The 14,891-nt window shown below is 39.9% G+C and overlaps 1 protein-coding gene and 1 pseudogene across 1 annotated transcript in view; one reads left to right on the top strand and one right to left on the bottom strand.

Annotated features, from left to right (window-relative positions):
* Positions 1–3,027, bottom strand: part of LOC145777089 (cilia- and flagella-associated protein 44-like) — a 38,720-nt gene extending 35,693 nt beyond the window's left edge. The window contains exons 1-2 of the mRNA XM_082588377.1: positions 1,875–3,027; positions 1,270–1,316 (exon numbers count right to left, since the gene is read on the bottom strand). Of these exons, the coding sequence (XP_082444503.1) occupies positions 1,270–1,316; positions 1,875–3,006 (1,179 nt within the window). The 5' untranslated portion in view covers positions 3,007–3,027. The remainder of the gene's footprint in view (positions 1–1,269; positions 1,317–1,874) is intronic.
* A 3,230-nt stretch (positions 3,028–6,257) lies between these two features.
* LOC145777815 (U6 spliceosomal RNA) lies at positions 6,258–6,354 on the top strand (annotated as a pseudogene).
* Positions 6,355–14,891: the final 8,537 nt, after the last annotated feature.

The following is a 14,891-nucleotide window of genomic DNA, read 5'->3' as shown; positions in this document are numbered from 1 at the left end:
AATAAAGATATTTTTCTGTGTTTTAAGGGGGGGAGGGCGATAGCCCCAATCGTCCATCTCCCCTTGGATCAACAATGGACTGAGACATCTTTAGAAGTATAATTCTCACAATTTCATTTTGTTGTTGAGATTTAAATTGCTGAAGCAGCCCCGACAGCCGCGGTTGAAATTGTGAAGGTGTTGTTTGTGAGTCGTTATTAGTCCACAAAGTGCCTCTGCATAGACATATCTGCTCAAGTTGTGTCATCATTCGCAAACCAAATGTTTACAGTTCATCTACTGTGTCATAGGTGTCATCACAATGGTTGAATACTTTCTGTGACTGTTTTGAACCTTCCCTAAGCACAGAGAAGGGCATCCGCTACCGTAACAGTAGCGAGCTACATGTTATCGCTACTCAGGCTAAAGTAGCGCGCGCTACCGCTATTTTCCCGCTACTTTGGTCTTGAATTGACACAGAAAGTATTTTGTGACGTCAAAATAACCTTGAAAACGAATGACGTCATTCGCTGACACTGCCATTTTAACATCTTTATAGAAATTTATCGTAACGCATCTTTCAAAAACACGAGCATTTGAAAATGCGAGTCGATGAGTTCTGCATGCATTGGCTTCAGCAAGTCTTTACCAACAGCGAAAAGTCTTCCCACCGCAGCATTGGAAGGACTGGCGAATGGGAGTGTTGTATTTAATGAAACGTTTTAAATTGGCACTGAGAAAGCTCAAGGACTAGCTTCTGTCTAAAAAAAAGGTCTCCACAATTGACTTTTGTTTCCATACCAATTAACGTTTCATGCGATGGCACCAACACACCAAACAATTTTTCCTCAGAGTGAGTCTTGACTAGTGTCGGTGTCACTCTTGCCGGTATCAACGTGGCTAGATGTTTCCCGCAACAGTCGAATTATTTCTGCCCTGATTTTTCATGCATTGTTTCCATAAAAAATCTCAAAAATAAGTCGGCTTTTTCACTTTAAATTGGAAAGCAGCAGGTAGCACGACTGAAAGAAATGTAGCGCGCTACCGCTACCAAAATGTTGCGGTGCCACAAAAGTAGCGTGCTACTGTCCAGTGCCCACCTCTACCTAGACATACCTAAGGGACATAACAGCACCTAAAATTTTCTAATCTTCAAGATTTAGATTTTCACTTCAGATTGCGTTTATCATGGATATCAGAACACAACCAGTCAAACGAAAAAGGGTTCTAGTATGCTGCTTTTATGCTTCAATACACTTTTCGTGATATGTAGCCTAATGACAGACTAACCTCAATATCGTAGTAAAAGTCATCAGGTAACTCCACCTGGGAAGTACCTAAAAAGAAATAATTTGTTAACATAGAAACTATTGCATTCAATAAAATATCCAATTGCAGTTGTGAGTATCAAAACTATTACCAAAATACCGATGGATATGCAGTAACCAGGTAGCCAATTTAAAATAACAACTTCGTTAACGCTTGTAAAGCATGAACTAATCACAAGCTGCGTTGTCTGTGACGCCATTACATAAATGAAAGTTAGAGGTAAAACAGAGAAAAAAACGCAAACAGTTCTGACAGGAAGTAAAGTAAGTGAACGTTTCGCCGTAGCCAACGTGTCCTATAGGGAATTAGGGTTATGGAATACATTTGGATGACGTGGATTCGATTCCCACCCCTGTCATAACTCTTTTTTCTTCTGTAATGACCAAACAACGTTACTGGTCAAGTCTCTGGCTGAGTGCTAGAAGGGTCACAATTGGACGGTAGCCACTTACACCATGTTATGATTGGTTTATGCCTTACAAGCTTTTACTAAAGTTGTTTCGTTAAAGTGTAACCAATCCAAGGCGACATCCAGTTGCAAGTTCGTATGTAACTTGTGGCATTACCTTTTCCTGAAAGTGATCTGGATGTTGATCTTCTGTGATGCCTTGATAAAGAAGAGTTTCTTGAATTCTTTCGAGGAAATTCTTGCGTAGTTTTCTTTGAACTTGTTTCAAGCTTATCAATTTCTTCTCGTTCCACTTCTAACTTGGATAATTCTTGATTTTGAACATCATGGATGATATCATCCACAATTTCTTCACTTTTTGCTAGGATCACATCTTCAGGAGTTTTTTTCACTTCAAGAAGTTTCTCCTTATCAAAATCACGATCTTCAACCAGATCACTTTGTGCTAGTTCCTCAGAAATATAAAGGGTTTTCAAGAAATTACTGGTAGAAGGTTGTTTTGAGATTGTGACATCATCAACTGTGTCTGATAATAATTTGGATGCTTCTTGATCTTGAACATCATGGATAATGTTTTCCACAATTTCATCACTTTTTGCTAGGATCATATCTTGAGGAGTTTTTTTCCCATCAAGAAGTTTCTCCTTATCAAAATCACGATCTTTGGCCAAATCGCTTTGCACTAATTCCTCAGAAACATAAATGGTTTTCAGAACAATGGGGGTAGAATGTTGTTTTGAGATGGTAATATCATCAACTGTGTCTGATAATTCAATGCCACTGTTTGTTGCAACATTTTCTAATAATTTGGACATTTCTTGATCTTGAACATCATGGATGATATTTTCAACAATTTCATCACTTTTTGCTAGGATCATATCTTGAGGAGTTTTTGCACCATCAAGAAGTTGCTCCTTATGAAAATCACGATCTTCAGCCAAATCACTTTGCAGTAATTCCTCAGAAACATAAATGGTTTTCAGAACAGTAGGGGTAGAATGTTGTTTTGACATGGTGACATCATCAATTGTGTCTGATAATTCAATGCCACTGTTTGTTGCAACATTTTCAACTTCTGCTAGCTGCTCACTAGGTGGAAAATCTAGTTTAGGATCAAAAGCAGCAGTTGTTTGCTCAAAGCTTTTAGAGTTTTCAGCATCGACTTCATGATGGGCTTCAGTTTCATCATACTCATTAATTTTGTTACTTTCTGTCAGCATTTCCTCCTCAATTTCTTCGTGAAAACTATCTGTCTTTGGTATCACGTCCATTTCATTATCATTATCCATATTTTTGAACAGGGTATAGTGTTAAATTACGAGTGTCTGCAATAAATTAGAAACAGACATCAGAGGTATAAGGCGTCAGTCTTTCTACACTCTTGCTCCACTCCGACGTCTGTGACTCCAAACTTCACTCCTGCTCCAAATATCTTGAGAATATTGACTTCCACTCCAGTCCGACTCCGGTTTCTAAATACTCCAAAACTCTGATTCCTATACAGTACACCTCTGATAGACAGTTTACACACATCACTGCAAGAACATAAACAAACACATCAGAAAATATTTTCCCAAACACTGGCACTGGGTTGATGTGTTTACAATGCACCATCAAACGTTTTAGTTACCGTACATTACAACTGCACTGTTCTGAAATTTTCAAATTACAATTACTTCCAAATGTAATAAATTACATAATTCAATTAAAAAAAATTAAAGGTTGCAATAGTTATGTTCATCATTGATTTTTTATATAATTTTGATTTTATCAAAACCAAGTAGAATTGCAATTTTGGTAGAGAGGTGACTTTTTTCAACCATAGACAAAGTAGAATTGCATTTATTAATGATTAGGTTGCAGTGTAGAAGTCTATTCTGAAGCATAACTAGCGGCTCAACCAAAGTACTGATATCATGCATGCAACTTACTAAATGTAATTGTAACTTGGACCAAAGTTTTTTGAAATTACAATTACACAACAACAAATAGTCTCAACTACTGTATGATATAATTACAATTAAATGAAAAATTGAAAATGTGTAATTAATACAGGGCATTTGTAAATGTCGCAAATCTAGCAAACCTTGTACAGTTGAATTAATAGCTATAAGCTTTTTAAAGCTAAAGGTTTCAAGCATTACTTTAGCTTTATTGCCTTTAATCTATAAAAAATTCGATCTGCCCAGTGGAGTCTTTTACAATCATTGTAGCATAGCCTATCTAGTATTATATCTATTCTATGCACGCTGAGAAAACTTCAATGCTGCTATAATAGGCGGAATGGCCCGATTCGGTGAGTCCGATTCGGTGAGAGCCTTTTTCGGTGAGAGCCTTTTTCGGTGAGAGCCTTTTTCGGTGAGAGCCCTATTCGGTGAGTTTTTTTTTTTAAATTATTGCGCGCCGTAGCCTAATTATCATTGCCGTTATAGGGTTAGGGGATAGGGGTTAGGGGATAGGGGTTAGGGAATAGGGGTTAGGGGGTTTTTGGGGTTGGGGGTTTTTGGGGTTGGGGGTTTTTGAGGTTGGGGGTTTTTGGGGTTGGGGGTTTTTGGTTTTTTTTGGGGGTTGGGGTTTGCGGTTTTGGGGTGGTTGGGGGTTTTTGGGGTTGGGGTTTTTTGGGGTTTGCGGTTTGGGGGTTTTTGGGTTTGGGGGTTTTTTGGGGGTTTGGGTTTTTGGGTTAGGGGTTTTAATTAGGCTACGGTACCCGATAATTTTCAAAAAAAAATTCAAAAAAATCACCGAATAGGGCTCTCACCGAAAAAGGCTCTCACCGAAAAAGGCTCTCACCGAATCGGACTCACCGAATCGGACTCACCGAATAGTAGCAGACCCATAATAGGAGCCTTTTACAATCACCAATACAGCCTACCTTATATTCTATGTAGGCTGAGAAAACTCATAGCTATCAATTCCACTGTACAAAGTTTGTGACATTTAAAGACGCTTATTAATACATTCAATTGCAATTGATGCAACTCTAATTGGAACTGATGCAAAAGCGGGGCAGAGTAAGGAAGCTTTTAATAAATAGATAAAAGCTCCATGCCACACCAATTGTGGCAGCTCAAGAGATTGTCAAGCTTGGAAAATAGTTCACAGATGGAGTTTCTGGTATGCAAAAAAATGGTTCTATAAGTAGCACAGAAACTGTGTTTTGATCTTTATTTACAGAAATGCCATGAAATATGTGTATTACGCATTGTGGATCCTTGCTTGTCATATCTGCTGAAGATATATCCTCCAGCAGAATGGCTCTTTTGTTAAAAAAGGTTACCAACCCCTTGCCCACTACATGACATTAGAAAGTTGTATTTACACAGCTTTTCGGTATGCCACTATGCCTAGGCTACTCCATGACATAAGCTTAATGACATATTTTTGAACTATTTGTACAGTTCTAGGTGCACTACATTCCCTTGTTATGCATTGCTTTAGTGCAGGGGTCACCAACCTTTTTTGCATGCGGGCCACTTTGGCACTAAGGAGAGCTGTGGTGGGCCGCACTAATAAAATGTTAGGTAGGTTGACTCTTACGCTAGAAAAGAACGCATTACGTACCCAGTATCCAGCGTTGCATGTTGTTCATATTTATGTTAGAATACCGTAGCAACAAAATTAATCGAACAACGCTACTGCCAGGCCAAGCTCCTTTTACAACACTTTTGACTTTTTTAACAATGCCTAATAAATAGAGGCCACTTGTTTTGTGCACTTATAGCGAGGCAAGCGGTTTCATCAGAATATTCATCGCCAAGCAAGAGTCGTGTTGTTACTTCGCTTTACAAAAGATATCTTGCAATTAACAGTTTCAGTAAACAAGGAAATGTTTGACACATCGCAATACAGGCAACAATAGTGACCTGCAAACATATCAGCAAAAGATAGGCTCCAATAACAGGGAAAAAGAAACCAGGTACCATCTTCTCTTCTCTCGTGTTGTCGCTATATGTCAGGGCATCCGTTGGTTAACCACTGCCTGGTGTCGTCATCGATGGAAACTAGGCCTTCCATACCATGAGGAGGTCTGTATAGCCGGCAATCCTTGATAATGTGTGCTGCCATCTGCGTTTCACCACACTCACAAGCAGCACTCTCTGCCGACGAAAGCAAGTACCTCCACGTGGCCGCCCCCGCAAGTACCGACTTTGGGAAACTAAACTTGCTACAACTGTCGCTATAAAGTTATGCGGAAGAACAATCATCAGAATGGCACCCCCAGACCAAGCACAGCGCCCTTGTCAGGGCGAACAGCACCAGCTGTTGTAGGTCAAGGAGTGACCATTCTGCAACTAAATGTTGAAGGCACCACCAACGCTAAACTAGACATCATCACACCAGGTACCATGAAACAAACGCTGGTGGAAATCACCGAAAAATCGTAATTTATGAACAGTCTTCCCTCTAAAAAAGCAATGAGTTGGTTTTTCATCCTTTTTGTGAGAATCTATAAAACCGTCTTTCTTTTATTATGGACAAAGTCTGTCACTTGCGGTGCTCATCAACGTGGCAAGAATTTGTTGATTAACAACATTTTGCAGTACTTGCTTCGGCAGTACATATAATTGGAACGATACAGATTAGCATGGCTCCTGCGCAAGGATGACACGCAAAATCGTGAAGCGTTCCATATTTCTTAAAAAAAAACGTTTTGCAGTAGGCCTACTTAGCTAAATATTTTCATAATACAATCAGAAAAAGTCTCTAAATTTATATATGTAATATATTGCCAATTTATTATAAATTGAGTTGGCACACCGACCGATTTTGCCAACAAAAACTTGTATAAAGAGAACACTGCTCGTGAAACACAATAACGGTGAAACTCGCACTAGTGTTTACATGACATTTGCAAACTTAAAATAAGCAACCCTATGCTCACAGACAATTTCAAAATTCGAAAACAGACGTTTTAATCAACCACTGGGACAGTGTGGCTGGACATCGCATTCGAATAACTTTAAGCAACCCCCACCTTGAACTATAACCTGATTGGTCGGTCGGTGGAATCGTAAGCAATGCGAAAATATGCTTCCAGGAAAGTATTTTTTGCCTTCGTGCTCTTTAACTCCCTCAAGAAAAGTATTTTTGGTTATACTTGTACGCTGATACCTTCCGCGGGCCGCAGCGATACAGCGTGGCGGGCCGCATGCGGCCCGCCATTTGGTGACCCATGCTTTAGTGCATCACAAAACCGGTAGTTTTTTATAGCCTACCTAGTACCTAAGGTACTGTAGTCCGGGGCATCCCAAACTTTTTTGGTCGCAACCCCTTTTAATCTCCTAAAATTTTCCGCGACCCTTTTCGGTTAAAATGATAAACAATGCAAAATGTACGTTTGTAATATTTATTGAAAGGTAGTGAAAGAAAACAAAGTAACTCCAGCGGGTTTAACATGATGTATTACATACACAAATATAACATAATTAAAAATAAACTCTAACGTTTTCGACACGTATGTATGTCCTCATCAGGAATAACATATCTGCAATATACATAAAATGAAAATTGTAAGGTAAATTTGACTGCACTTCAGTCTGGAGTGTCGTTAGTATACAGTTACAGTGAAATTTACCTTACAATTTTCATTTTATGTATATTGCAGATATGTAATTCCTGATGAGGACACACGTACCTGTCGAAAACGTTAGAGTTTATTTTTAATTATGTTATATTTGTGTATGTAATACATCATGTTAAACCCACTGAAGTTACTTTGTTTTATTTCTCTATGGTTCAACAAAGCAAACTCTCTACCAAAGTTTTATTATTAAAAGGTTTAATTTAAACGAAAGCTAAAAACAAGCTATCCGTACTCGAAGCCTGTGAAACTGGAAACAAAACCAAAAAGTGAACATACTGTATTTATTCAGTGTGATGGGTGCGACTGCTCTCTGCTGCAGAGCAAGTCTAGCCGTCGCTCGATGTTTGTAAATAGGCGGTTTCAATGTTACTTACGGTGAAACAGTATTTTATCAACGTTGAAAACACTGACACGCACATATACGTGGAGATTAACGGCAGAAGTGTGGTTACTGCTAAGCCATTATAATGCTAAATATTCCGCTCTAACGTTTGGCTAAGCCAAAAAGTGTGAAAAATTTTTCCAGAAAATTTAAGCCACAATTTAGAGTCAAAAAATAGATCTGCAACTTTTTCCTGAGATTTGAAAGAGAGGTGCTCGGTACTTTGTTTTTGCCCTGCAAATGGGTTTTGGATCCAATTTAAATTGGTAATGTCCAATTCTAGAAGAAAATACTTTTTAAACTTTTTCCACAGTCTTGACAAGTGTTGATAACCAGAGACTTTATAACGCTTGATTTCATGCCATTGATAGCCAAAAACTTTTCAGTAGGCCTAAATGAGAATATTTCAAATGAATCATTTTCAATCTTTTGTTTCTAGATGTTTAATTTTTTGATGAACGCTCCAAATTTAGATTTCAATGTAAAAACATAGATGTCTTCTCCTTGGAAGGACAAATTAAATTCGTAGGCTACCCCTTTTATTAAGCAAACCTGACAAATAACATAATTTGAAATGCTTTTCCAAAAACGTCTTTTCGAAAACGGCGGACAAAGTCTACACTTTTTTTCGTTGGAAAAATCACGAATTGATTTTTTAACACTACTAACTTTGTAAAGCATTGGCTTTGAATCCACGTTTACAATGCTGCAAAGAGGGTTTTAAACTCCTATTCCATATTTCACTACTTTATTTACAAAATACAGATAGCCTATTGAGTGCACGACTTTTAATAAAGTTAATAACTTTCACAGCATCTTGCACATTAGTGGTAATATGCAGTGGTTTGTGTAAAATTTGTATACTTCCTACGACCCCCGAAGTTTGTTACGCGACCCCTCAAGGGGTCGCGACCTTCACTTTGGGAAGCCCTGCTGTAGTCTACAGACAGGTTTTGTTAGATAAGCAGGCAGGTTTTGTTAGACAGGTAACTTGTGAGGAAAATTTAACAATACAGCACTTGATGAAATCATAATCTAAAAAATGCATGATATAAAGTGATGTCTGTTGTCTTGACACACAAGGATAAACAATATTTCCACCAAATATGCCGAGCTCAATAGCCTATCATACCAAAAACGAAGTCCAGCCGCAAAAGGGTTGGGCTAGTTTAACCTATTTTGTTGTTTCAATTTTTAAATTTGTCCAACTGATCTAATCTTAAGAAACTGTTGTAAAAATGATAAGGCATAGCCTAAAGACATAATTGCATACATCCGTCCATAGGCTACACCATCCTTTCACAGTTTCAATTCAATCTATGGTTTCATTATTCACTCATTGCCAGTGCTCTCATAAATGAAAACATGAAAGTCCCCAAAGCTATGTCTAAAAATCCCTAGATTACATCAAAATACCCAAATCGTTTTTACATTCAGTTTTCGTTCTGAAACAAAAAACAAGAGTTACCGTAAGCAGTTTATACAACAACACCTACATGACTTTGTTGTTAGTGGGCTAAGTCTCAGAGCAAAAAGCAGTATTTGAAATTTACAGTGATGCTTAACATTACAGGGATACAGTGAAGAAGATTTACCAATGCTTATCACATGCTAAAAATGACATAAACTGTGCACAACTAACGACGTAGTCATCAAACTAATTCGACTAGCAATTAGTTCATGTGCTTCAGCATCTGTAGCTGAACTCTTCACAGCCCTTGCCAACTTCAACAATTCAGCTCGATCACTTAAACCAAGTTTGTTAGCTGATAAGCCAGCTGACTTCATACCTTGTTGGGTGTGTAACAAACCAACTAAACTTTCTCTCTTTAAACTGTTCCTGTGGTCAGTTTTAATGTCCTTCAAGCTGCTAAAAAGTCGTTCAACTGGGGCATTTCAACATGGCAGGGACATTAGACAAGTGACTAGTTGACGCAGGTGCTTGTACTTCAATTCACTTCTAATTGTTTTCTGAGCTAACCGCTCTTTCTAAAATTCCATAGGTACCGTACCGTATCATTGCGACCATCCTTGAGGCTCTTCAGTCGCTTGTTTCCACTACTCTATGTCTACCAAATCTACTGTAGTGGTGCTACATTTACCAAAAACTTGAAAGATGTATACGTATACTTTTGTCAATGTTGGTGGAAAGCATGTCACTGCATTGGACGGAATTAAAAACTCTAAAAATTTAAAAGTGTTGTTCCTGGAATCATTAAACCTTCTCCTAATTTTGTCTGCTAGCTGCAGCATAAAACTGAGGCAAGATGATCTCACCTGTCGAACTTCAGCTGGATCTTATTCAAAACATTGAGAAAAAGTAGCGCTGTCGAGGCTACACCCACATAAACATGATTAGATGTGTTTCCTCTTTGCTAAATATAAACTCAAATATGGAAGAAAATTTCCCAAAAAACTTCCATTCATTTTGTAAGCGAACAAGACAAAACTGCTAAATCCCTAAATCATCAAATTCTCTAAACTTGTCCCTAAAAGTGGTCAAAAGTCCAGATTTAGGGACAAATTCCCATAAAATGAGAGCACTATTCAATGCAGTTTGTTTTCGTCCTCTGCGACAGTGTTGCCATTTTTCGTCATATAAATTTCCCGCAGCCGCTTAGCTTCAAAGCATAGCCATTAGCCATCTACATACATTACAAAGGCCTTGCCAACGTACCAATTGGAGGTCGATTTAACTTCGATTTTGAACTCTTAGCTAAATTTACTTTAAATCCCTATGATATTTTTTATAATTCAAATTGCTAAAGTGTGGTCACTGAATCTCAAATTACTGCAAAACTCCTTATACTGCATTATGTTAAAAAAATGACAAACTTGTATTACCAAAGTTGCCAAACCGTTTTGGGATTTCCAGCACAAGTGCCAAATTCTAGTCCATTATTTGTATGGTAACATATACTGTAGGTTAACTTTATTATTTTCCTTTCACACTCTAGCAGTCTAGCTCATTAACATACCGTACACGTTTAGCGATTAAGCATAGTGGTCTTGGAAAATTGATGGATTATTAAGCTACAAGTGTACCTTGGTTTGGTTTTGCATCTTTATCCTCAGACTGACAAAGCCTTTGATAAGTTATTACTGGTAGTTTCGAATAGCTACTTGTAGAGACTTATTGGCAAAGTGAAGTTTTCCGATCGTTGAATTATTGTTGCTGGAGAATTATTCCAGCAAAATGTTTCATGAGACTAGCAAGGAAATAGGATTTTACCAAGTAGTGTGTAGCCCAGCAGCAGACTGCTGAATGTAGGCTAAGCCATCTTTAGATTACAGTTCATCTGCACTTTTGTAGCAGCATGTTACAGGCACAAAAATACGGAAAAAACGTTTGTGTGCCTATCAGAAGCAACACTTGTTTATCTTTTGTTTATAGGTTCTCTGTTGATAAATTGGGGTTGATGGTGTGCAAGGTAGGCTAATAGGCGAAAACATGTGTTATTAAGCTTATATATTTTTGCACACGGTTATTATAATAAAATTGTTAGTAAGGTGGTTGCAAGCAGTAGGAAATCACATTTTATAACTTTTTGTACTTCTTCATCGTGTGTCACACGGCCGTAGCCCAGAGCATCACACAAGGTGTTGCTCTAGTCCGGGGGCAGAGATGGTTGACCCTGCGTTGTTGTATTAATTTTTTTTTACTGTTGATTTTGGTAGCCAAAGGTCTCTATTTTCAGAAACTGCTTGATGACATGCTGTCACCTTTGGGCAATTTAAGAAATTCAAGATGGCGTCCAAGATGGCCGCCATTACCTATAAATGACCATAACTCCCTATCCATTCACTTTAGGAAGGTGATTTTTGTCTCTATACCTAGGTTGTAGGGGTCAAGCTATCCATTAGAACTAACTACTATGTTAATATCGTATTACACACATAATGGTAATTACCAAGATGGCCGTCGTACCACTATATTATATTAAATAGCCTACTATTCAATCTTAGAGGAAAGCATGAAAAGAAAAACGACAACAGGTGTTATATTATAACAAATGTTCTTTAATTGTAATTCTGAATTCTCAAACAGACTACCAAAAGTATAATTATTATACAATTCATAACCAAGGATGGCTGCCACTTTACCAAGTAATCTGCACTGTTCTCTAAGCAGACTGAGACGTCTAAAAACGGCGTCCCACAGGGATTGGTCCTGGCTCCACTTCTTTTTAACATCTACACCCACGCCCTGCCAACTACGGTCTTCGCAAAACTTACGCGGACGACCTGGCAATTTTCCACTCCACAAAGTGGTGGGAAAGTCTAGAAGACACCTTGAGCCAGGAAATGAAAACTCTCTCAGCTTATCTCTAGAACTAACGACTGAAACTCAGCGAAACCAAAACTCTGGCAGCAGCTTTCCACCTCCACAATCGGGAAGCTGATCGTGAGCTACACGTTCAGAACAACGCAAAATCTCTGTGCTTCTGCCCCGAACCAAAATAGCTTGGGGTGACACTGGACAGATCGCTCACATACCGCCACCATTTGGTGTCACTGCGCAAGAAACTGACATCCTGCGCAGCGCTACTCAAGCACCTGGCAGGCTCTAGCTGGGGGGCGAGGGCTGACACTTTGCGTATAGCAGCCTTAACCCTTGTCTACCCTTCAGCAGAGTACTGTGCACTTGTTTGGTGCTGCAGTGCTCACTGCCACAACATCGACACTGCTATAAACAGCGCCCTGCGTACAGTGACCGGATGCCTGCGCCCCACACCATTGGACTATCTCCCCATTCTCGCTGGCATCCAACCCGCTGAGCTTCGTCGCGAAGAAGCCACTCTGTCTCTCAGTCGACGGGCACTGGAGCCTGATCACCTTCTCCACCGCGAGATCTCTGCTCTTCCAAACGAGCACCCCAGTCGACTGAAATCAAGACACCCATTCGTGCCAGCTGCTCAACTTCTGATCAACGAAGATGATGAACGGGACATCTCTGCGGCTGCTTGGGCAGACTATGGATGGAATTCTGAGTGGAGGTCGGGCACCACCAGACTCTATTCGTTCATCCACGACGCCGACACACGCCCCATTGACCTGACACCACCAAGACAGACATGGCTGCGCCTCAACCGTGTCCGTACGTGCCTTGGGCTTTTCCGCTCAACCATGCACCAATGGGGAATGGCCTCTTCCTCCTCCTGTGAATGTGGTGCCGAGAAACAGACCGCAGACCACATCATCAATGACTGTACCATCTTCAAGTCATCTAGCGGAGTGGAAGGTCTGCGTGTCATGGATGATGAAACCAAACACTGGCTACTCTCCAGTAGCCCTCCAGTGTAGTCCGGGAACATCGTGAATCTGGGGTGGTAAAAGGATAGACCCTCGGCCTCAGAGGCTCACACGACGACGACGTAAAGTTTGCTTGAGTGACTTCTTGCCACCTGCGCTGCCTATTTCTGACATGAATATGCTGGTCGCCAACGTTTTGAGTATTTCGGATCTTTTTGAAGCACACATGTTTCACCACAAAACAAACAATGTTCTTTGAAGATTAACCCTGATAGTGATGACCGTCTCCTGGTCTTAGGCGGAATGTAAGACGAGTATTCTGGATTCTTCCTTTTGTGCCTTTGAACCTGGAGGCTTGGAGTGTATGTTGAAGCACAGCTTCTGTGACGTTTAACTGTGCATTCAGGATTTTCACTAACTTTTTCTTCAAGAAGTTCATGATACCTGTCCCATAGATTTTGCTATGCTTGATAAAGTTTTGAATACTGACAAGACCAGTGTCTTTCAACGGTTCAGTTCTTATTCTCACATCCAAATTTGGGCACGAAAAAGCACTGTGCTCTTCTCCATTCATGTTTCACTATTGGTGATCGTCATACTAGCCTATACTATAGGCAACGGGCAGCACCTAAAAAGACAACAGTGAATTATTAGTGCCTGTCTACTACAATATGATATTTGCATTGGATTTACAGGGAGTTATGGTCATTTGTAGGTAGGTAATGGCGGCCATCTTGGAAATTATCATTATGTATGTAATAACCTACGATATTACAGTAAGATAATACTTATTTTTAATGTATAGCTTGAAGCCTACAAACTAGGTATAGAGACAAAAATCACCTTCCTAAGGTGAATGGGTAGGGAGTTATGGTCATTTATAGGTAATGGCGGCCATCTTGGATACCATCTTGAATTTCTTAAATTGCCCAAAGGTGACAACATGTCATCAAGCAGTTTCTGAAAATAGAGACCTTTGGATACCAAAATCAGCAAAAAAAAAATTAATACAATGCAAGGTTAAGGAGAAAATGGCAGTTGGCTCCCAGACTACTCTATCACTCAAGCTTAAACTCGACCAAATCCTGTGCAGAGCACCTTTCTTTTAGGTCCGGGCATTCGAGTAGACGTTGCATTGTTTGCTCCTGTCCGCAATTGCAACTTATGTTCCTCATGGAATACCCTCAGTGTCTCATTAAAGTTTTACACCTGCCAAGCGTGTAACTAACAAGCGTACACCTGCCAAGCGTACAGCTGCCTTTCTTAAGCGGTTGAGGCATCGCCAATACTTCCACGGTTCATGCTTTCCGGGAGGAAGGCTCTCTACGGGTGAGAGCTCTATATTGGCCAAATTCGGTCCGGCTGCCAGTCCCTCCTGCCATAGTTGAACCCGAACATTGGCGGCGACATCGTCATGACCTAATGGGACAACTGAGGCAAGGAAACTTTTTCTTGACTTCAGACGCCTGTGTGCTGGAGTCTGGCCATACAGTGGGTGTCTCAAATTCATGTCCTTTCAAGATCTTTCCTTTCTGCTGAGTGCTGGTCACGCTTCTTCTAATGTTGGGGGGAGCAATTCCAGACAGAATGTGCAGGGCGTGATGTTGGTTGGTTTGAGACAACCTGTAATCAAACGGCAGCTTTGGTTCAATATGGGGTCAATTTTCTTGGCATGTGCTGAGCGTTCCCACGCTGGGAAGCATATTCTGCAACCGAATAGCATAAGGCTAAAGCAGTTGACCGTATTGTATCAGGGAGGGCACCCCAATCAGAGTTTACGAGTTTCTGTAAAATATTATTTCTAGAAGCCACCTTAGATCTTACTATATGTAGGGGAGATGTGGAACCAATGCACCAGCGCCATATTTCCACCTCTTCAAATTCTTTTAAAAATATGATTACGTTTTTGGAGTAGGGTTTCTGCCAAGACTGTAAATACGAAGTTTCATGGCGAG

This window comes from Aplidium turbinatum, chromosome 9, assembly GCF_918807975.1.
Source record: "Aplidium turbinatum chromosome 9, kaAplTurb1.1, whole genome shotgun sequence".
Lineage (NCBI taxonomy): Eukaryota > Metazoa > Chordata > Ascidiacea > Aplousobranchia > Polyclinidae > Aplidium > Aplidium turbinatum.
The sequence above is the reverse complement of the archived record's forward strand: the minus strand, read 5'-3'. Positions and strand labels throughout refer to the sequence as shown.